At 38.1% G+C, this 24,405-nt stretch overlaps 1 protein-coding gene across 4 annotated transcripts in view; it reads right to left on the bottom strand.

Moving 5' to 3' along the window:
• Positions 1-3,737: 3,737 nt before the first annotated feature.
• CHD9 (chromodomain helicase DNA binding protein 9) overlaps positions 3,738-24,405 on the bottom strand; it is a 139,730-nt gene continuing 119,062 nt past the window's right edge. For all 4 annotated transcript variants that reach the window (XM_084905451.1, XM_084905452.1, XM_084905453.1 and 1 more), the window contains 10 exons: positions 22,112-22,314; positions 18,941-19,846; positions 17,748-17,911; positions 16,727-16,999; positions 15,851-16,019; positions 13,470-13,609; positions 12,940-13,161; positions 10,827-10,955; positions 9,566-9,670; positions 3,738-7,242 (listed from right to left, as the gene is read on the bottom strand). In XM_084905451.1, the coding sequence (XP_084761577.1) occupies positions 6,367-7,242; positions 9,566-9,670; positions 10,827-10,955; positions 12,940-13,161; positions 13,470-13,609; positions 15,851-16,019; positions 16,727-16,999; positions 17,748-17,911; positions 18,941-19,846; positions 22,112-22,314 (3,187 nt within the window). In that variant the 3' untranslated portion in view covers positions 3,738-6,366. The remainder of the gene's footprint in view (positions 7,243-9,565; positions 9,671-10,826; positions 10,956-12,939; positions 13,162-13,469; positions 13,610-15,850; positions 16,020-16,726; positions 17,000-17,747; positions 17,912-18,940; positions 19,847-22,111; positions 22,315-24,405) is intronic.

Raw genomic sequence — 24,405 nt, 5'->3', positions numbered from 1 at the left:
TACAGTCCTATGAAGTGTGAAAAATAGTCATGTCCACCATAATCAAGACACTAACCATTTCCATCATTCAAAGTTTTCCTAGTACCCCTGTGTAGTGATCCCTCCTCACACGCCCCAGGCAACCACTGGTCAGTTTTCTGTCCCATAGTTCCCTATTTTCCAAAATGTTATATCAATGTAATCATACATTATGTAACCTTGATCGGGCTTCTTTCAACTTAGCATAATGCCTTTCAGATTCACTTGTGTTGTTGCATGTGCCAGTCATCGGTTCCTTTTTATTTCCAAGTCTCTCATCTGTGTCCCAACATTTATTTATCCTGAAAACATCCAGGTTGTTGCCTTTGGTGATTATGAGCATTGCTGCTACTAACTTGCATGTGCATGTCTTTTGGGTGACACAAGTTTTCACATGATCCAGCAATTCCACTCCTGGAGGAAAGAAAATCACTATCTTGGAAAAAAACGTCTGCACCTGTACTGTATATTCATGGTGCCATTATTTACAAACAGCATGCAAACCCGTGTTCTTCAACAGATGGATAAAAATATATACATACACAATGGAATATTACTCAGCCATATAAATGAAAATCCTGCCACTTGTGACATGGATGGACCTTGCGTGCATTATATATATATATACGTGAAATAATCCAGACAGGAAGACAAATACTGTATGATCTCACTTGTGGAATCTAAAAATAAAAAAACAACACATACATAGGCACAGAGAACAGATCGGTGGTTCCCGGGAGACTGAGGGAGAGGGAGAGGAATAGGAAGATGGTCAAAAGATACAAACTTCCCAACTTACATGTCCTGGGGATGTAATGGACAGCATACTGACTATACTGAACAGGGCTGTATTGAAAGTTGTTAAGAGAACTTAAAAATCTCATCCCCCCCAAAAAATTTTGTATCTCTGTGTGGTGATGGATGTTAACTAAACTTATGGTAATTGTTTCACTACACACACACACACACACACACAAACACACATGATTTGGTATATATATATAACCTGGTGCATATAATTCTGCACTCTGGGGGCGGGGAGCCTTAGCCCAGCCAGTGCCCTCTTGCAGTCCGGGAGCCCTTCGGGGGATGTCTGACTGATGGTGGGCCTACGCCATCAGTCGGACATCCTTAGTGCTGCAGTGGAGGTGGGAGAGGCTCCAGCTACCACAGCTGCACTTGCCACCCTCGAGCTTGGTTTCTGGCTGAGTAGCGCTCCCCATAGGAGCGCACTGACCACTAGGGGGCAGCTCCTACATTGAGTGTGGTCAGTGAGTGTCATAGCCACCACTCATTCTGCTGTTCAGCTGATTTGCACATTAGGCTTTTATTATACAGAATGTTGTACAATGTCATTACATATCAATTAAAACTCAGTGTTGGTCATTAAGAAGTTTGGTTCTTGGGTTCTGATTATGCAATCACACAATCACTCACTCAGCCAAAGTCTGCCATCCATCCAAATATTCAACAAATGTTTAGTCAGTGTTGACTGTATGTCAAGTACAGTGACCAGCACTGAGTGTACAGTCATGAATAAGACAAGCATGGCCTCTGCCCTCAGAGCTTATGACCCCATGGGTAAAGCAGACCTAGAACAAGTAATTGTCAAGTGTAAACATAAAAAAGAAATTCAGGGAGCTATATGAGTGCATCTCAAGAGACCTTAAACCTCTGAGGTGGTGTGTGTGTGTTGAGGAGCTCAATAATTTGGTCTTAAATAAATTATACTGCATCTATATATTAGAATAAGAAAGTACTTAAAAATGTTTTGGAAGATTTTTTAATGACATGGAAAGAAAATCATGGTATAGTAAATGAAAAAAAAAAAAGGTTACAAAATGGTATGTACAGTATAACTCCATTCTTATTAATATATAATATGTATCTGCAAAGAAAAAGGACCCAACATTTAACAATTATCTGAGTGTACAGCATTATGGGGCGGGGGAGAGAGAGGTTGTTTACTTTGTGCTTTCCCTACTTCCCTTCCCCTTCCCCAGATTTTCTGTAATACACATGTCTTGCTTTTCACTAAGAAAAAGAATTTAAAAATTCATCAAGATGTTATTTTTGCCTAATAAGTTGGCAAATGTTATTTCAAAGGACAATACACAGTATTGGTAAGGATTTGGGGTAAATCAACATTCACAAAATGTACCCTGCTAATGGTAGTATAAATCGCTACTAATGGCATCATTATAAACTCGGCAAAACAAAACTCTTCAAAACACAGTATTTTCACTTTTAGGGATTAAGAAAATCATTAGGGGTAAATGCAAAAAAAAAAAAAAAAAAAAAAAAGCATATATAAACCCAAATGTCTATTTTTAAGTACATGGTTAAATAAGTTACTACATCAGTATGCGCCAATACTAAATTATTCATATTAAAAATCACATTGCAGGATACTCATTGACATAGGTCAGTATTATCAAGGGCAGAAGAGTAAATAGTATGCCCCATGTAATACTGATTTAATATGAAAGTGTATTAGTTTCCTAGGGCTACCATGACATATGACCACAAACTGGGTGGCTGAAAACAGAAACTTATTCTGGAGGCTAGGAGTCCAAAAATCAAGGTGCTGGCAGGGTAGCTGCTTCTGGAGGCTCCGTTCCACGCCTCTCCCAGCATCTGGTGGCTGCTGGCAAGCCCTGGCATTCCTTGGCTTGTAGCCACATCACTCCAGTCACTGGGGGTTGTCTCGTAGCCTTGTCCCCCTGTGTCTTCACTTGGAGAATGCCAGTCACTGGATTAAGGGCCCACCCTAATCTATCAAGATAGCATCTTAACTAATGACATCTCTCAAGACTATTTTCAAAGGTCACGTTCTGAGGTTTTTCGTTGACATAAATTTTTGTAGGGCACCCGTCAGCCCACTACATGTACAGAACATACATATAAAAAAAGACTGAAAATCTGTATCAACAGTATTTTTAATCCCAGGGCGGATTTAATGAATGACTTAAATATTTTTCTTTGTGTTTTTTTTCTGCACTTAAAAATAAATAGCTTATGTACTGTAGTTACAATTATGTAGGGATTAAGGTCTCAATTTATTGTATAAGGTGAAGATTACCTGTAGTCAAATATCACTCTTTTCCCTCCTACAGCTCACAAAATACAGAACACATAAGTGTATAGTGTATCTTCTCTCAAAAGCACCGACGCGGCCACGTCTTCCTCCAGCATCAGAGTGGATTACCGGTCTTCTGGGTTAGCGCTAGATGAAGCAGTTGGCTTGTGTTTACATGCTATATTGTACGAAAAAAGAAAAAGAGGTTTTCTAAGCATAAAAGCAAAGTTAAAAGTGTTCAAGTTAAATGAGTGTATCACGAGACTCCACTGTTTTACTTTAGAAAAAACAAGTCTTTTCATCTTTACAAAAAACACTACCAATAATGGCCATGAATTGAGTCATAAGATTACATAAAAAAATAATTACTGATTTCCAAATGAGCCCCTTTTCAAGGTTAGGCATATCTGAGTCCTTCTGGATTATTTTTCAAGATCCCGGGGAAGAAAACTTAAGGAAATAATAATGTTGTGGATATAATTATTACCAAATTCTTCCTTTTAAAAATTCTTCCCCAGTATACTTTCCTTTTAAAGATTCAGGACTATGGGTGCTTTCATAACTTTGAAGATAAATGAGCTATATAAAATTCAATAAAAAAAAAAAAGAAATCTTGTCATGTACAGAGGCTGACATCATGGGTAGTCAAAGAATATGTTTAATAAAAAATAATTAAACTTCCATTTGCTCTATAGAACATCATAGAAAGTAATTTAATAAATTACAAATGACTTTTTAAGACGTTTGCTCAACTACAGAACGCAAATTCAGACTACACAAAACACAACTGGTAAATATTGCAAATGTCCAAAAGAAAAGTTGGACCAAGACTTGTATCATGAAACCTGAAACAAGGACTATAAATACAAGGCAATAACAGCTATAATTCTTTTAGTAACTACCAACACATACTTGGATATCCTTTCAAATGCAACTTTAGTATCAAGTAATTCTACTGATTTTTTTCCTTATAACCCTTAACTCTCTACAACCATATTTGCATGTTTTTTTTAATTAAAAAAAACACAAAAACCTGATAGCTGGATAACTTTCCCCTAACCAATAACAGAAGTGTCTTGAAACTCAAGAGAATGTTTAAAGTTAATATCAGCCTTAATACTTTTAAAACGGCAATTACCTTATTACATAGAAAGGGAATAACTAAGATGTTAACCAAATTCACTTGAGTATTAATTAGGAAAATACTTTATCTCATAAATTTGATATAAATTAGATCTAGGGCTTTCCCCCCCTTTTTCTTTTCTTTTTATTTTTTAATTGGGGAAAGTAATAAAGATCATGTGGGTAGAAGTAGAGTGAGGGAAGGGAGCTCTGGATAGTGATGACATACTTCATCGGCAACCTAGTGTACTGTGTGTGAAAAACTTTGGCTATCTCAAAGGTGTGCTCTGGTTAAACAAAAGTGCAATACTGCAAAGGGAAGAGACTAAGTGTATAACTTATTGTTTTCATGATGAAAAATTACTACGCACTTCTGGAGGGGCCGTAGGGTGACTATTGCTAAGACATTGCATAAAGGACTAGCAATTCAATGTACTACTTTGGAAAAATACAAAAATCAATACAATCCCAATGGAACTTACATAGCTTTTGTAAATACATATAACACTGTCTCTCTAATAAGGGGCTAGTTATTTTACATACCGAAACATAATTTACTGGTAAATGTCTTGTAAAATCCAATATAATTGCTTAATTCATGACAAAGCAATAGATTTCTATAATCAAAACATACTGAAAGTGGTTTTTATTTCCTGTGAAAGAGAAGTGGAGTACGTATTCCACCCTAACTGTATCCCCTTGCAAACTTTATCACTGACTTATTCAAGTACCAGAAGAACGCTAGCATCTATCTCTCCTTAGGATATAAGTGGTATTTTACATCCCATTCAGTTCTTTGTTTTATATGTATTTGCAGATAAACCTGGACCTCTACCTTGTCTGAATAATAGCAGCTTTAGAAGGAGGAACTGTATCACAAATCAAAGATCAGACAAATTCTACATGGTAAGTAAAGAGCTCTAAGAAAATGTTCGGAAGCCTTGGGCTTCGTTTTGTGGTTTACAGGTATAAACTCGTATATTTTTTGAGATTATTCAAAGTGCATTTTCAAAATGGGCGACTCAGTATATTTAATATAAACTGAACACCCAACACTGATTCTGGGCAACATGTAGTCTGCCTACACCTAGAAAAAACTCAAGATGAATTTAGACTGTTTGCACATCACTTTACCGCTGTTCTCTGTTCATTGTGGAATGGGACCGTAACGTAAAACACAACTAGGAATCTACACAAAGAAAGCGAACGAACAATCCTTTTACATGAAGTATGCTGTGCTGGAAGTTCTTTTCAGTGGCATTTCATGAGTTTGCCTTTTCAGAACCCTGGGAAGCAGACAGTACTTATCTGAGCTATAATTATTTGTAATGGGAGGCCAGACTTTGTGAAGTGAAAACTCGGTGTGTCTAGCGGGTGCCAAAGTCACATGACACAGGATTATGTTATGACTCGACTTCACTAATACCAGAGTTAAGTTCAGCGAAAAGCAAGTCATATTTCTCGCCAGATTAACATGATATAGAGGATGTGTTTAAAAAACCCCTGAAAACAAGTATAGAATTAGAAACGAATGTAAACTTCCTAAACTAACTCAGCTGAGGTAACAGGTAGCCAGTTAAATTGGCTGATTGGGAAACTTATTTCTTCTTCCAAACATACTTGTACCTGAATTGGAAACATCAGCAGTGCATCAAAACACTAGAGCATGTTCATGTAATTAAAGCAATGAATGGTGATGTAGATTCTACAGCTTTCATGACATTCATTAGCTGCCCAAATTATTGCTGAGTTTTGATCTGTAAATTATAGGTGTCAAGGAGGCTGTAAAACTATATTCAAATTAAATCAGTAATATGCATAAAGTATTCTGTGTTCACTGCAAATATATTAAATATACAACTCTTATTGAGCATAATTTTCATAAAATTAACCCCCAACAAAATTATAATGCCTTTTGTTGTAATTTTACACCTTTATGTAGTTGATAGTACATACGAGTTCAAAAACTTATGAACCTTAAGAAATATTACATGCAAAATGTCTCTGAAAGCAGTGTGCACTTCTAAACAAATAACTGAAATGTTCGGTCAGTAAGTTATGGATGCACTCCACACTGGGGTATTTACAATGATAATTAAAGGGGAAAAAATCCAAAGCCAGTTCATAATTTAAGCATAGTCTGGGAATCAGTCTTCGTTACTAGAATCTGAGTCCTCGGATGACGACGAGGTACTGTCAGATCCAGAGGAAGCATCGGCTTTCTCTGAACCCTCATCTGTGCTGTTTTCATTGAGAGGACTCGGCTCAGTGGCCCCTTTGTCTTCCTGATCGCTAACTCTGGAATCTTCTTCCTTTACTTCCACAGACTTAGACGAGCCTAAGCCACTGCTCTTGCTTTTCTGTACATCAAAAGTACTGGGCTGGGACAAAGCTGGAATATGAAGATTAAGGCCTGGAGTGAGAAGCCCTGGATAGAGTATATTAGAGAGTAGCAGCGGGTTAAGAGCTAGGGAGTTGGCAGCTGCAGCCGCATTTAGTGCAGCGGTAGAGGATGTTGAAGGAGAACTTGACACAGAGTTTTCTCCACCATTCTCTGACTTTTGGCTTTCTGTCCTTTCTTTTTTTCCTTCTAGCTCCTTACAGTCATTGCCCTTTTTCTCTTCTGCTCCAGATTCTGCAGGCTTTGTCAAGAGTCCGCCCATGCCCAACAGATTTGGTAATCCAGGCATTCCGGACAGCAGCATGGGGAACATGGCGGCCACGCTTTTAGCTTCTCCTCCCGAAGAAAGGCCGGCAGGCATTCCCATCAGCCCCGCGGTCACTTGCAGTGACTGCAAGTTTTGCAGGTTTTGTTGTAAGGCCTGGAGAGTTGTGAGATCCATACCTGGAAGTAATCCATTCGCTAACAAAGGACTGCCTGCAGCACTGGGGGCACTGGCAGACGCCGCCGCCGCGGTGGCCTTCGAGATCCCACTTTTAGGCCGCCTCCCTCGCCGGCTTACTTCCTCTCGCACAATAGGGCCCGTGAGAATCCGCTCATACATACTTTCTGGAAGAAACCCCTGAAAAAGAAAATCATTAATAACAGCTATATTAAAATCAATAGCTATTATCTTATGATGCAAGTAATCTATTAAAAGTAGATAATTATTGCCCTAACTGGTCTGGCTCAGTGGATATAGAGCGTTGGCCTGTAGACGCAAGGGTCTCAGGTTCGATTCCGGTCAAGGGCATGTACCTTGGTTGCGGGCACATCCCCAGTAGGGGGTGTGCAGGAGGCAGGTGATAGATGTTTCTCTCTCATCAATGTTTCTAACTCTCTCTCCCTCTCTTCTCTGTAAAAAAATCAATAAAAAAATATTTAAAAAAATAGATACTTATTAATAAGCTCTGTATCATAATCAATCATGCAAGAGATAGTCTAATTTCTTATAATTTTTAGTGGTTTGAAACAGCTCTTCCACCTCATTTTATGCTATAAGAGAGCAGAGAGCCTTCTAGCTTTCCTCCGAAAGGGGACACACCCATTTGTAGAATAATTTTAGAAAATGGGAAGTCCAAAGAAATTGTTTCTTGAGGGTTACTCCCTACACCCTTACTTGTTTTGTATCATGAACTGTTCTGGAAGACTAAATTAGTACCCCTCTTCTAAGCTGGAATAACAATAAGGAAAGGACAGAGGAAGTGAGTGGGTGGGTAAGGTTAAAATGAGAGGTTTCATATGAATCTTTTGACTATCAGTTTGGAAATCAGGAACATAGCAAAACTGAAAAAGACACTCTACAAGGGAAAAATCCCTTGGCTCAGAATGCAGCAGCACCTACAGACTGGAAAGCACCAAGTCCAGGATAATAGAGAACAATCTATACTTTCTTACTATTCTCCCTGACTTTCTCGGACTCAAAAATCCTAGAATTTTTAGGAGTTTAGTACCTTCAGACCAGCATTGTCCAACAAAAAGATAATGTAAGTTACATAAGCAATTTTAAATTTTCTAGCAGCAACATTAAAAGGTAAAATAGAAATAGATAACATTAGTTTTTGTAATATAATCTATTTAACATAATATAAGCAAAATATTATCAGTTTAATATGTAATCTGTGAAAATTACTGAGATACCTTATATTCTTTTTTCTAAACCAAGTCTTCAAAATCCAAAGTCAGTGTTTCACTCTTACAACACATTTTAATTCAGACAAGTCATATTTCAAATGCTCCATAGCCACACGGGCCTACAAGCTACCAGCTGTGACCGCTCAGTTCCAGACAACGGTTTAAAGTCATCTCATAGGATTGTTTTTAAATTGTGTTTGGAATGGAACAACTTATTTGTCCTCTTTATATAAGCACTAGGTTCCACAGCAAAAAACAAAACAACAAAAGTATGCAACTTCACCATTCAGAGACAGCCACAGCAAATGTGTCAGAATGTGTGCTTCCGTTTTTCTTTTGTACATAAACACAGATTCTACAATTCTAAAAGAAAATGGAATCACACTGCACACAGCTGTGTAACTGTGGGGAGCGGTCTCGGTGTGACAAGGTCCGGAGGAGACAGTGTTGCACAAGGCGGGCTGTCTGGCACCCGCTCCCTTGGCCCCCTGAGGCTTGCCAGTTTGCAGACAAAGCAGGATACTATGAGACAGACAGAATGTGAGAAAAGGGAAGTAAGCCGGATGGCTGGGAAAACAAGGAAGCTGGCTATAGCCATGAGGCAGGTCAGAGGGAAGCTGGCAAGTCTGTAAAGGCTAGCAAGAAAAAGGGTGCAGATCGAATAATAAAATTGCTTATGCTCACCTGATACTTATGTAATCATAACTGCATAAATATGCTGTGAGAAATAAATTCTGGGCTGCAATCTTGAACTGTCTGCCCTCCCAATCCCATCTTTTGTCTGTCTCATAGTATCCTGCTTTGTCTGCAAACTGGCAAGCCTCAGGGGGCCAAGGGAGCGGGTGCCAGACAGCCCGCCTTGTGCAACACTGTCTCCTCCGGACCTTGTCACACCGAGACTGCTCCCCACTATAACCTGTACTTTTCACTGGACACCCACAGAAATAATTGCTATTATTCACTCAGCACTGACCTCGTGGTTAGGCCTGGCTATTCCAAGAGATTAACCACTATCCCATTTCACAGCCTGTGAACTTCTCTGCCTTCTCATTAATGTGCCTCTAAGATACAATTTTTTCAAATATTTGCATGGTTTTATAACATATGGGTAAACTATTAGCATATTCCCAATTTTTTAATACTATATTATGACTTTTATGTAGTTCTTTCCCCACGTCTTTGGTTATTCTTTGTGGCATTGTTCAGGCATAAAACTAATTGGCATCTAACTTTTTAAATGATAACTGAGTTAGTGTTTATGAAATACTCACAGATTGTTTAACAACGTCTCCCCATTCAGGAGCGACTCCATATTCTGAATTTTCTTTCAGGAATCTACATAAATCTTTCAGAGGAGGAGCAAATGCACCTCCAACCTGTAAACAAAAGGACTGTTACACACGTAAAACACTATTACATATGGAGACAAGTCTTGCTTTTGTTCAGAATTTATACAGTATAATTCTTTAAAACATGTATTCTTTGAACCTTTGACAATCTTTATTATATTAAAAAGGACTACCTCAACTCATAAGGACTACTAAAATACTATTCAGGGTATTGTTCATATGGAAAATAACACATTATTAATAAATAATAATACACGAATAAACTGTTCTGTGTATTCACAACTATCAACTACTTTTGCCCACCCCTGTAAAAACACGAGGAAATTTAAATTGTTAGTGTTTTAAGTAAAATAACTAGAGTAGGAAAATAAATAATTATCATTTACTGTGTACTTAACTGTGCTGGATAGGTAGTATAGCCTAGTTAAGAGGAAACTTAAGCCAACCAATAGATATCTCTGAGCCTCAGTTTTCTTATCTATAAAAATGGGAATAACACTTCTCCCATAGGGTTTTATGAAGATAAAAAGATACAAGTTAAGTGCTTTAGCATAGGGTCTCTGGCCCATAAATATATATTATTATTATTATATGCCAGGTATTGTGCTAAGGACTTGACGTATGTAATTTTAGTTCTCACTATACCTCACTACTCACAGTGATAAAAACATAAGTCTGTCCCGGTTGTGAAGAGAGAATCGTCCCACTTCATCATGGTTTCTCCACCTTCGCGCTAGAGACGTTTGAGAACTGCGGTGTGGAGGGCGGCCCTCTGCGCTGCACAGTTATCAGCATCGCCGGCCTCTACCACTGGAGGCCAAAAGCATCCTCCTCCTGCCCTCCCCCGCTTCCACCCACCACCTCACTACGCTTGGGTGGCTATCGAAAATGTCTCCAGACATTACCGAGTTCCTGGAGGACAAAACTGCCCCCGCGGAGAACCACTGCCTTGGACGGAGTGTTCTGGGCAGTGCCAAAGCTCAGGCACAGCTAGGAAAAGTGCCTTCTTTATTCCATTCAACAGCTTAACCAAAGAGAGAAAATTACAGTCCACACCTTCCCCCGCAAATCTGCTAGGTTCAACCCATTTCCGGACGTGCTAGAAAATACTGCATAACAGAGAGAGTTTGAGAGATCTCTTAAGTATTGAATCCACAGAAAAGAACAGCGCAGATGTAACTACCTTTCTGGCATTTCTTCTGTTAATCAGCTGGACACGCTCCTCCCCAGTGAGACTGTTGACGTCTAGCTTGTTGGGGTTTCGGCAGCGATGCCTCTTTTGTTTGGGCCTCCCTTCATGGAGCTGCGTTCTCTAAAACAAAAGACGCAGAAAGAGCCTTAAAATCTTCACGTGTGCAAACAGTGCAAACGGGCTGGTGGAAGTAATTTAATCTGGTAATAATGAAGATATGTCACTTATTATATAACATATCTTCCATGTTATATCTTTAATATTTCATATAGGAGAATTCACCCAGTAGTTAAACTCTAAAAATGTGTAATCTTTAAATATTTTTATATTTAATATAACAATATTAAATAAGACTTTAAAAATTATTGCACCAATCTTTTCCTCCAGTGATAAATTTAAACATTATTCTCAGCCATCAGAAGGATAATGCATCATGATCATCCTGGATGAGAGTAGGCTCCCGGCATAAAGACATTGCTGGTTCCTTCTGTAATGCCGTCAAAGACCACTGTGTGCCTACAGCACTGCTTACAGAGGTTACCAATAATGCTGGCGCAGCTTCCTCTAAATTGTAGAGTTCCCTTTCTTTTCCTGCTAAATTTCACCTGAAACATCAGATTTTTCTCTGGGTTCTGACTCAATTCAGATGTGTGCTACATGGACTAGTGGCTTTCACTTCTTGTCATCTCACAGACAGACTTTCTTCTCTCTTCTCACATAATTGTCACAATTCTCAAAGACATTCTTCTTATTTTACAAATGAGACTCCAGGCTCAGAGTTCATCTCCCTCAAGATCCTGCAGCCTGTGAGAGGCAAAATCTTGCAATAAAAGCTTTTTCGGAACCCTTTCCCCCTTCCCATGTGGGAGCCTATACTTGTTCTTCAATAAATCTCCACCTTTGCTATAAAAAATGAAACAAAACAACTCTTTCCATGCTGCTTCGTTTTGCAACTGTCAACAAAACAGGGCTGGATGTTTGTAGCTCTTTCTAGCCAATCAGAACACTTAAAGGGACTAATGCTCAAACTCTTCAGCGTGGCATACCAATTCCATCACAGCCAGGATCTAATTCAACCTTTTCATCCAGTTACTATTCCCCCACAGATTTGTAATATCAGACTGGTCATTGTTTTATGTATATGCCTTACACTCCTATCTTCATTTGACTCTCTTCAGAATTGTTTTGTAACGCTAGAATATGCTCCTCTATAATAACGTGGTCAAATGCCCAGTAAATCGTTTATGATCCGTCAATTACATGTCAACTCTGTTTTCCTTCTGTCTTTCCCCAGATACTTTACTCTGCCTACACAGAGTAATCATTCTTTTATTTGCATCCATGACATTTTATACATACCCGTTACAGTATATATACACCATGTTATAATTATTAGCTATATATATATATATATATATATATATATATATATATATATCACAATAGCACATGTGATCAAGAAATCGTTCAAGTATCCTAGGAAAGTTAAATTAGCTATTAGTTCATATTATTTATTGTAATAAAAGCTGCTTTTAAAAGTGTTATTAAAATCTTAACAAAATTATACCAAACATTACAATAAAAAGTTCATTTGCAGTGAAAAATAAACAAAAATAATAAATGGATACAAGTTTAAACAATTAATAAAGATTCCTTTGCTGCAATAAGAAAATCTTTTAAAATAGCAACCAGCACACAATAGTTTTAATAATAATTTACTGCCGGGACCGATTTGGCTCAGTGGATAGAGAGTCGGCCTGCGAACCGAGGGTCCGGGGTTCGATTCCGGTCAAGGGCACGTACATTGGCTGCGGGTACGTCCCCAGTGGGGGGTGTGCAGGAGGCAGCTGGTCAATGTGTCTCTCTCACTGATGTTTCTGGCTCTCTATCTCCCTTCCTCTCTGTGAAAAATCAATAAAATATATTTAAAAAAATAATAATTTACTGACAATACATATTTTGTAACCTGTAAATTTACAGCGCTAAACTAACAATTCTCATATTTTTAATTGAATTAAAAGTGGGTAAGAATTTAAGCTTTATCATTAGAGGTTTGGTAAATCACAGAAACAACATAAACCAAGATTTGTAAATGGTCACCTACAGGAATGAAAGCTCCTAAATCTTCCACATAACCTGGGTGCTCCTTAAGCCATTTTTCCAAATCCTTTCTCTTGGGTGCGTCATCACCAGCAAGTCTTGTTCCATCTTTCAGGTGAATCACTGGGACTGGACTTTCTGTGTCAGGAATGCCTTGAGGCTGAGGATAGGACAGTGCTGAGTTTATCCCTGGAGTAATTTGTGAGGTGGGTAAGCCCAAAGTAACCTGGAGAAAACACCAAAAGAAAATTTTGTTTCCATGTTTTATTATTCTAATTTTGTCCTACTAAAAGATTTCCCTTTGAACAATAAGAAAATAAACTGTTTAAAAGTCTGCAAAATCTTTCAAGTTTAAGGTTTTCATGAATCTTGGCCACGGTGGAATTCTACTGAGATACAATCTAAGACTATGTAGTGTACTTCTAATTTACTAATTATTAGTCTACAAAACATTCACAAAACAGTAATATATAACTTTCTTTGGTTGAATTTTGCACTCAGGGATCATTAGTTTTCAAGTATGGTTTTACTTACATGATTAGGTGGTTTATTTTTGTTAAAAAAGAGGATGTCAGCACCTTCTACATTCTTCCTCCTTCCCCGCCTCTTTTTGACTATAGGTTGGCTGTCTAATATAACTCCATTGGCACCAGCGGCAGATTGATTGGAGGTACCTAATCAAATTTAAAATAAAAAATAGTGATAAAAATCTTGTTCTTAAACATATTAAAAGCAATCACTTTTTAAAATACACAGAAGTGTTAGTTCTAGTTTATATGTCCTAAATCAAGCAATTCTTATGACTTAAAAACACCAACAATTTTGTCATTTAAAAATTTGGAGCATTATAAATTTAGGCCTCTTTTAACCTTTGACTTATTTACTCACCTCCCCTACACAGATATTCACTTATCTTCTTACCAGAGGCCCAGTACATGAAATTCGTGAACTGGGGGGAGTCCCTCAGCCTGGCCTGCACCCTCTGGCAGTCCAGGAGGTCCTGGGAGATGTCCAACTGCTGGCTTAAGGAGCAGGCCTAAGACAGCAGTTGGACATTATTAGTGCTGCTGCGGAGGCATTCTGGCTGAGCCCCCACAGGGGGAGCACACTGACCACCAGGGGGCAGATGTTCAACACAGGAGCTGTGTCTCAGAGCAAGTGGTGGTTCCGATGTTCCGATATTAGCCTTTTATTATATAGGATACTTGCCCTTTTAGAGGGAGAAGCATGCTTTTCTTGTGTACAAGATAAACTTTTCCCTTTTCTTGGAATCCATTTATTCCTACTTTTGCCAGCAGCTTGTTTTATAACATAGCTTTGCTTTCTTGTGCCACAATGACTTTTTCTACATTAAATTCTTCTAAACTTTAAAAAAATGGCCTAATTCAAACAAATGAAAAATGAACTTCTGCATTTTTTACAATTTTTAACATGTTTAAAAGGTTTGTCTCTATTGTGTTCCTCTTTATTGCAATGAACTCATTCCTGAATTTCCCATAGTCCATTCTGCTCCAACCTAGGTGAGGTATTTTCTTTAAGATCACCACTAACTGTTCAGTTACAAAATTACACTCATTCCTTATTTCAGTAGGCACTTGATCACACAAAAACTGTTTGAAAGATATATAAATGAAACAGTTTCATGCATTCAGTCATTCCAATAAGTAGATATTTATCAAATTCCTACGTACAAGGTACTATGATAGTTGAAGGAAGAGTTAAGTAATCAGTTCCTTTCCTTAAAGAGTATTACACAATCTAGAGCACTCTTACTAAAAGAAATATTATTAAGGATCAGATCTTTGTTTTAAAGGGTTCACTGCCCTAGTATGAAATATATTTTCAATCATTCAGGGAAAATTCTTTGAGCAAGTCCTGTGGTTGGCTGTGCAATCTTATAAAAATTAACTACCTTCCTACTTCTCAGTTTCAAAAATTCAAAATCATAGGGTAAAGAATAACTAATTACAACAATTACCGGTAAACATCATTTCTGCATATAAATGCTTTTATTATGGCCACACAGTAAATTTTATTATAAGCATATTAATAAATTATTACAGGATTTGAAAATTCTTTCACTATATTCTACCTATAATAAACTTTCTTAATTTAATGTGCCACTTTAAAAAATACTATTCTTTTTTATAAGAACTTTTCATGGCTTCCTATTCTAATGTAAATGAAATGTCTTACATTAATCCCCATTCTTGCATGAACATTAAAACCAATTCCTCCCCCGCTCAGCTTTTTATAAAATATATATATTTTTATTGATTTCAAAGAGAAAGGGGGAGAGAGAGAGAAACATCAGTGATGAAAGAGAATCATTGATCGGCTGCCTCCTGCACACACCCAACTGGGGATCGACCTCGAAACCTGGGCATGTACTCTACTCACTGAGCCGAACCAGCTAGGACTCCAGCTCAGTTTTTTATGTTGCCCATAACCAAGATTCATCTTCCTAAGCAGGCTCTGATCTGACACAAATCTCTCACCAGTATCAGTCTTTTTCCTGCCCGGGTCCCATGAGAATAAAAGACCATTCTTTCAGGGATGAGACATAAATTATTCCTGTATCTTGTGGCTACCTTCACTACACTGTCTCTATAACCTTCCCAAAGCTTCTCACTTTAACTTGCTCTACCAAACACCATCCACGTGTGACTTAGGTGTTTTTCTTTAAATTTATAATTTATTCTCATGTTGAAATACTATTTGAACTCTTATCTGAATAAAGGTACTTGATAAAATGATATTTTCACCCAAATATATAAGCTCCCAAAACTACATTGGCCTCTATGCTTTCACATTAAAGGACAAATGAATTTTTATTCGGAGAGCAGATAAAAGAAAGAGGCTTTGGAAATGACAGGAAATACTTCACACTAAGGTGGTTACACCAGGATATTCACCTGACACGGGCGAACACTTGGCAGCACTGGCGAGGCTGGTCTCAGATGCAACCTGAAGCTCCCGCAGCCGAGGGAGGTGCTGCTGCTGGCCCAGCCCGCCGTCCTCAGAGTCGGGTGGCCTTTTCTGAGCAAATCCTTGCTTCTGAAATGTCAGCTTCAAACCACCTTCCTGGGAAACAATCATCATTATTAAGTAAGGATCAATTTACATAATCTCATACAGGATACCTAGAGAAATGTTTTACTTAGAAAAAGTGAAGTAACCCTGAAACATTAAGTTATCACTCTTTTGCTCACAAATCAATCGAAGAAAACATTAAACCAATGTCTATCTGAAGTGGAAAAAAAATATCCAGGTACTATACACACTTTTATGAGCAAAACAAAGTTTTTCACATGACCAGTACATTGTAACTTTCAGCTATGGACATACATCTCTATATACGTTATTCAAATGACATTTTAGAGAGTGTAAGACACTGAGTAGTAAATTGTGCTTCAAAAATCACACAGAAAAAAATAAAAGGTTACTGAAAACAGGGCATGCTAAATGTTTAAAACAGAAAGTGCACTGACATACCATTGAAAGATTATATAGAAGAACCGAAACATTAGAAACTGTCAGACTGTTTAAGAAAGCATCTTGATCAGCAGAAGGACTATTTTCAGAAGTATAGGTAGAGAAACATATTTAATGATGATCCCTCTAGTAGAGTATTCAAGTATAATAACCTGGATATCAAAAGGAAAATAATCCAAATACCAGAAAACAAGTATGTGAAGGAAGTAAGAGTTAGAGCAGGCAGCCATTTGCAGGAAAAGCATGCTGCACACCACAATCGCAACCAGGCCCTAGGGCAATAAAAATACACATACGTCTTTGATTTTCACTGTAAACTCCTTTTCTCGCACATGCTTCTTCACCTCTGACATCTGTGCTGCCTGGTCATGCTCTTCCTTCACAGCGGCACGGGGAGGAGTGGGCACGCTGGGCTCTCCGAGCTCTGTGGCGGCGCCAGGGCTGTCCAGCAGCTTTGTGGTATAGAAAGAGGCCACTGTGTTGGCATCGTAGCTCCTCCTAGCTGCAGGCCACTTCCCCTTCAGAACTGTCTGGCAAATACTGTCCAGCCGGTTGATCATCACACGATCCTGGAAGAGCATACCGCATCAAAGTTTAATGTTAACCATTAGGCCAGACCTTTGGATGTCAAATGGCTCCAAGCCTGAATGCATCTAACACTAACAACAGATGTGTATTTGGTATGCATATTCTCAGACACATATCACAATTCTATATGAAGTTATTCAAACACAAGTTCCCACTGGTAAAGTTAAAAATTACTATATCATAAAGATAACTTTTCTATACTTTTGTTTTTATAAGGACAAAAATAATACAAGTCCCCTGTAAAAAAATTCAAACATAGAAGTATATAAAGGAGCAGAGAGTTCTCTATTCCTGCTCACTTCCAACGGTAAATAGTCTTGTACTAGTCTAGTCATATTCTAGAAGAACTGTATTAATTTAATCGAAACTCTTACCACTGAATATACGTACACTTACATGACCTTTGTACTCCTTGGGTCAGAACTTGCAATGATTAATTTCTCCAAGAAGGCTCAGTTGAAAGCACTAACTTAATAAGGAAGCACTTGAATACTAATTTCTTTATGAACAAAATAATTCATTTTCTTTTACTCTAGACATTATAAGGTTATATTGAGAAACATATACATTTCAGTAGATCTAATTTATTTGATAGTAGTACTTGATATTTTTAATACTGACACGAAAACGTTATCCTACATTTGGAGTGACCTATTTTTCTACTTCATAAAGCAATATAGAAAAATACGAAAAAAGGAGAACTGTTCCAACAAGGAAGTATTAACGTACCTTTGGCCAATAGGAAGCTGCCAGCATGTACCCACTGTGCAAGATGTAGGCAGACTCCGGCGTGCCATTGTTCATCTGGAAGCTATCCTGGGTCTCATCCTGGGCAGTGCTCAGAGATGCTACACTTTCCTCATCGTAGGCTTTCATGTGAGGGGTGCCTCCTGCTAACGACAATTGAAACTGTCTAAGTCAGACAGCATAAGTCTGTTGTACATAAACTTCAAGTCTCATATAATTATTCAGATACATCTGGAAAAGTTAGAAGCAAAAAAAGGAAAATTCAAGTAGAATACAATACTCATTTTAAAAATTAGCACAAAAGTAAAATAAATGATGCTAAGAAATTTGAGGACAGAGGGTGAACAGAACATCCTTTAATGCATAAGAATCTGACCCTCATTTAACTGTCTACATCTGTTTCCCCAATACAGGTAAACAACAGGCTGATGGCCTATTTTTGGTCTGAGAGGCCTACTGATAGGCCTATTTTTGGCCTGAGAGGATCATCAATATCTGATGGGGATACTGTATCTCTGGAGAAAAGGGGTGGGGATACTGTATCTCTGGAGAAAATATATGAATATTGGATCTACATTCCTGGGGCAGCCCTGGAATGTACGCCTATGCAGCTGCTATGGGAGATCCCAGCCTCTGGGAGGTCTGGAGGTTCTTTAAACCCGAGTGTCCACTGCGCCCACATGATGGGAACTCACTTACTTGTAGCCGAACTGGACTGCTGCCAGGGTGCCTGCACAGTGGACCACTGCCCACTCCTCTGCTGATAGTTCCTATCCTGCATCTTCCTGAGTAGACAGCTGCCAAGTAGGGCCTAGGACACTCTTATTGGTCTGACTGCTTACTCAGAGAATCCTGGTGGCTGTTATAGAACATTATCTTCGTTTGTTCACTGATCAACTGGTTCCAGTAAAACTCTAATACTAAATTTAAGGCAATCACAAGGAAATAAAATTACTGTGTCATATCACTAATATCTTTGTTTGACAAACTCAGTTGGCAATGCCCTGAAAATTAAAGTAATTCTAGTTTCCTTTGCAATAGTGCTTCTCTAAGAATATCTGTAGACATAACATTTAAGCTAACAATTTTAAACACCCTTAAGTTATCAAAACCAATTTTTTTCCTTTTCACCTGTAATCCTGTCTTAAAATAGCAACAGCAATTTATGCATATACCTCGCTTTTGGACTTCCTCTTCTTCACTGTCACTTTCTTCTGATGACGACGAAGAGGAGGAGGAAGACGAGGAAGACGATGAGGACGAAGACGATGCCGAAGAACAAGAGGAGGAAGAAGAAGAACTGGAGCCTGAACGAGAGTGGGAACAAGAGGAGGAGGAAGACGAGGAAGACGATGATCTGGAAGAACAGGAGGACCTCTCGGAATCAGAGTCAGAATCCGAACTAGATGCTGACCCTCTTTTGCGGAGGCGCTGTTTGGTAGACGCAGGGTTTGGAGTCAGGGGTTCTGTTCTGGCGGCAACCATGCGTCTATCTGCTTCCCCCTTTCCGCCAGATTTCTGCTCTCCAACAGCCTGTGGTAAAACCCCATTCTTTGGACTGACAGGCTCAGACTTCATTAGTGTCCTGGTTTCCTCAGAAGACATGGATTCTTCTTCAGAAGACTGAGGTTCCTCTTTAAGGTTTTCATTTTTAGCTTTCAGGTCCTCTAGAACAGTCCCTTTAGCATCTAGGATCCTAGGGAGAGAGGTAAGAGGAGAGGCAGAAAGTGCTGCTTGATATTGCTGTAAGAGTGGCGTGGAGGTCCTCGAATGAGCCATCCTGTTCTGGCTGTAGCTCCTCTGTGCTGCCATAAATGAGAGCTCAGGATCACGAAGGATGTGATAGTCCGTTCGGCTCACCCCATGTTTAGCGGCCCCAATAAGCAAGTCCCTATCATGAGGGCCACATTCCCACCAGACTGGCAAGTCTGGATTTGGATGGCAAAGCTTCAAGCGTTCACACAATTGCGGATGGCGGAGCGCCTGTTCCCTTACTTTCCTTAGAAGTTCAATGCGATACAAAGTCCTAGAAGCACGTTCTTCTGTGATTGGCTGAATAAAAATATTTGGATCCACCAATTCTACATTAAAACAGAGCAAAGATATTAACATCAAAAATACTTTATTACAGATTTAAAACAAATAATGCAACTTCTAAAGTGTACCTCTACTTCATTATCACCGAGTTTCCATAATTTCCTTTTAAAATGAGAATACAAGGTTTAAAAAGAAGTTCCAAAAATCATTTACCATAAAATATATGAATATTGGATCTACACAGAAAGTAAAACTATGAATTTTTGGAAGTACGTTAATATAAACAGGAATTTACTTTTAAGAAATCCTCATGAATCATGTCTTACAATTCTGTACCTTAATCAAAGAGCAAAACATAGTTACCCTACTTCTAAATATAAACTAAAACTGTTAAGTGCCCCATAAGCAAATGTAAGTCCATATGTCCCCAACGCCATGAGGACACTCAGGCAATTGCAGAGAACTCACCGAAGGCTCTCTTACAATTTAAAGGAAACACGGGGATATTCGTCAAACACTGTATGAACTACTAGCTTCAGATAAGTCAATTTTAACAGGCTATTTTTATTCTTTTTGATGGTATCATATTTTTGTCAGCATTCTGGCAAAGCAAGGATCTATAGAACTCCTTGATTGGTTTTTGCAACTTTTCTGAAAGTCGTTCAAAATAAAAAGGTTAAAAAAATAAAATAAATGGACTATGCAAAAATCAATATGGAACAGCAAATAAGAGTGTGGGAGTATCTATTCTACTTCCAAGATTTGAGCAGGTGTACAGTGCCCAACAGGTGCACACATCCCATCAGTAAGTAACTAAGGTTATATAAGAAATAACATTATTTTTTCACTCAATTTATGCTATATTTTCAAGCAATTTCTAGACTATTAGAACACAGAAACTTTAAAAGAATTTTAATGTTTTATAATTTATTGATTTTTTATAGAGAAGGGAGAGGGAGAGTTAGAAACTCTCTAAAATAGTAAAAAATTAATGAGAAACATCGACCGGCTGCCTCCTGTACAACCCCTACTGGGGATGTGCCCACAACCAAGGTACATGCTCTTGACTGGAAACAAACTCGGGACCCTTCAGTCTGCAGGGTGACGCTCTATCCATTGAGCCAAACCAGTTAGGGCAGGACACAGAAATTTTTTAAGTCTTTTGAACCTAATTATTTATTAAACAGAACTATTAGGCCTCTGGTGCTGTGAAAAACACAGAGACATTAAGGGCACTGTGAACTGAGTAAATTTGGGAAACTGAGTTAAGTAAATAAACCTCACTCACAAGTCTAACATCTTTGCAATCATCATTTAGTAACTAACCTCTCCCTTTCTTTTAAAAGTTGAATCAATGTGATGAACTTATCTACATAGCTTTACATTGCTGGTCAGAATTAAGAAGATAAAAAAAGGAAATGAGGGCCTCTTGGCAACCATCAATAATGGGAGGCCCAGTACTATGCATTATCCATCTTTTCAACCCCATTTATGGTTACAACAGACCTTAACTAAGACTAAAATCTACTCTGAATTATATGTTATTTGGGGAATCAAGTGATTGGCTACTCTATTTAGTGAGCTGACAACAAATCTGTTGGGGGGTGAGGGAGAAAGGAAACGAAGTCATAGAATTCAAGTCCTCTTATAACACACTCACTGTGAAATGGGAGTAGGAAGCCGATGGCTTAGGAGCCAGAACTCTTAATCAACAAGAATGAAGACAGAAGCTCACAACATAGCAACGGTAAGTGGAACTGCAGAGAGCGTCAAACCATGAAGCACACCCCAGAACAGTCCCTTAGATGAGCATTGGCACCTGGGGGTAGCTGTCTTTTTTGAAGGCCCTGGGTGATTTCATCTTACTAAAACTCTTTAAAATGTCCTTTGAGTGAAGGCCTCATTGCCTGCAAAAATAATGCATGTAAATACGCCCTCTAGCATAGCTCCTCTCAGTTCTTATGGGCTAAAAATGTAAGTTACTGCTATTTACTAAAAGCTATCCTTCATCTGCTACCTCCCCGAATCATAAATCTAATAAAACACTAGCTATTTTCTCAAAATGCAACGTGTACCTTTATTCTCTTTAGATCTCATTTTAATAGGAAGAAGAAATTGGGGAATCCTTTGGCATATTTTATTTACAATTCTGGAAAAGTGTTGACTTGTTGAATTAGATAATATTGAAAATTTCTGATTTTATTAACTAATGTCACCCCAATAAATTCAATAAAAAAAAAAAAAATTTTGTAATGTTAATGATTTTGCTTCTTTGACCAAAACATGGGGAGGAGGAATTTTATACATACCTTCTTTGGAAGGAAGACGGCAAACCCTCCGACACATAGACATGAATGCATACAAATATTTCTCCAAGCTATCGTCAGTTTTCTTATGCAGCCTAGCCATAGCTCTAAATTTTGTCCAATCAAATTGACCTCTGTCAGGATCAAATACCACTCCAAATGTAGACACTACTCTGTAAAAGTCAGCTTCTTCTCTTCTTGTCCATCTATTTTGAATCAGATGAAAGAAAAAGTCATACTGGTTACTGAAATTAACATTTATTAAAATGCTGAATATAATGACCAGAATAAACACTTAAAACACTGCAAGTATCTAACACTTTAATAGTTTTTTGCATATTTATGTGAGAGATACCCACGATATGAGATTATAAGATATGATGATCCTACCTTCAGGAAAAAGATAAAACATTTAAAATGTTTATTGTATAAAGTAGAATCCAAAGACTATTAGGAGAGCACAGAAGAAGGGTCAATTTAGAATTGCATGATGAGATAAAGTATCACAGAGTGGTATTTAAGATGGAACAAGCTAAGATTGGCAGGACATGTAAGAAAGAGGGCATCAAATAAGCAAAATAGGAAGAAATCTACATTTTGGGGGGATAGTATTCCAGATTGACAAGGAGACGGTTTACACTGGGGACAAATTCAGGAACACTCTAAATGACTGCCTAAAAATCATTTCTAGACTATTCAATAGAGATACTTAAGAGGGTAATATTTAACTCACAGAACTGTTGTGTAAATTAGAAAAAGCACATGAGAAAGTCCTTTGAAGGACATTAACAGGTGACTTTTTTTTTTTATAGTGATGCATTAAGAAGACTAAGGTAATGATGTTGTAAAACTGTGAGTATGGGAAACCAATCAAGACACATGAACCTTGCAACACAGTGATAAAAGAATGGCAAAAAAGGATGAATTGGAAGAGTGCATAGAGAGAAAACAAAACAAAACAAAACGAAACATAACATGACATAACACAGTGCCTACCTTCAAAGAATTTACAACTTAGGCAGACACAGAAAGGGAAAAATAAATGTCATTATAACATCTTATATTACTGTGACAAATGAATCATTTATTTAAATGAGTGCTATAAGAGTGCAGAAAACAGAGAGAGTACTGGAAGCTGAACTGGTTGAGAAAAAAATTAGTACTATAATAAAGGCTTGGACATGTTTCGAGCTCTGAAGGATGGAGTAGGTATGGACTAGAGAGTAGGAAAAGGAGTATAATTACAGGCGATAAAATGTTGAATCAATAATGAGGAGGTCATTCTGGCTGAGAGAACAACAGTGGATAAAATTAGAAATGCACAATGATGCCTAAATTGAAGTTGACTTTACACCTATAATAAGGAGTCACTGAGTATCGCAATAAAACTTGTATCTTAGGAAAACTAATCCAGATCCCACATATTGAGGAAAATGTATGTGGTGGAGTAAAGATGGCCAGAAATTATTTGTATAATTTTTCTCTTTCCGCTAAATCTTGGTTGGCCCTGTTGACGTTTGTTGACCAGCAGTAGGGGGCAGAAGTGGCACTTTGGAATCCTGAGGCTGGCCCAAAAGAAACCTGCAGCTTCTGTCTCTGCCACTAGGAAGGCTCCCTCTTAAGAGTTGAGCCCCCACTGGCAGCCAGTCAGCCATGGGAATGAGGCCACTTCAGACCTTCCAGCAAATTCCATGAGAAGCACAACTACCTGATCAACACAATTAAATGTGAGAAATAAAAAGCTGATGTTGTTTTAGTTATAGAATTAGTAGTATTTGAAAATTACGTCTAGAATTGCTAAAATCTAAAGTTTCAGACTAAGTAAGCTCTGGTACAATGATGAACTGCAAATGGGGGGAAAAAACACACACACACACACCAAAACGCAAAACAAAACAAAAAAAAACACCACCAAAGAAACCCCCAACAACCCTTGATTCAACTCCCAGAGAATATCCAAGGATCACGTTTAATAAGGGGGCCAGGTTCTGGCTAAACATTCCTATTCTTTTCTGTGTACTCTATCATTTTTAAGAAGTTAAGTTTTTGGGATGCGATAAGTTTGCCTGTTTTCTTAAAAGGGTCTCTTGTAAGAAGTTCTACCATCATTTGTGCCCCTTTGACATAGTAGTTCCAAGGGTTCTTCCTGTGTATAAAGCATAGATGGGTTTGTCTTTCATATATTCTAATATTTCATAGAAGTAACAATTTAAAGAGAATGGAATTTATTTTATGTAATTTAAGTTTCACTGATAATTCTTGAGCTTGCTCTGCATTTTCCTATTTTTCACATCAAA

This window comes from Pipistrellus hanaki (assembly GCF_964339955.1).
Source record: "Pipistrellus hanaki genome assembly, chromosome: 15".
Taxonomy (NCBI): Eukaryota; Metazoa; Chordata; class Mammalia; order Chiroptera; family Vespertilionidae; genus Pipistrellus; species Pipistrellus hanaki.
The sequence above is the reverse complement of the archived record's forward strand: the minus strand, read 5'-3'. Positions and strand labels throughout refer to the sequence as shown.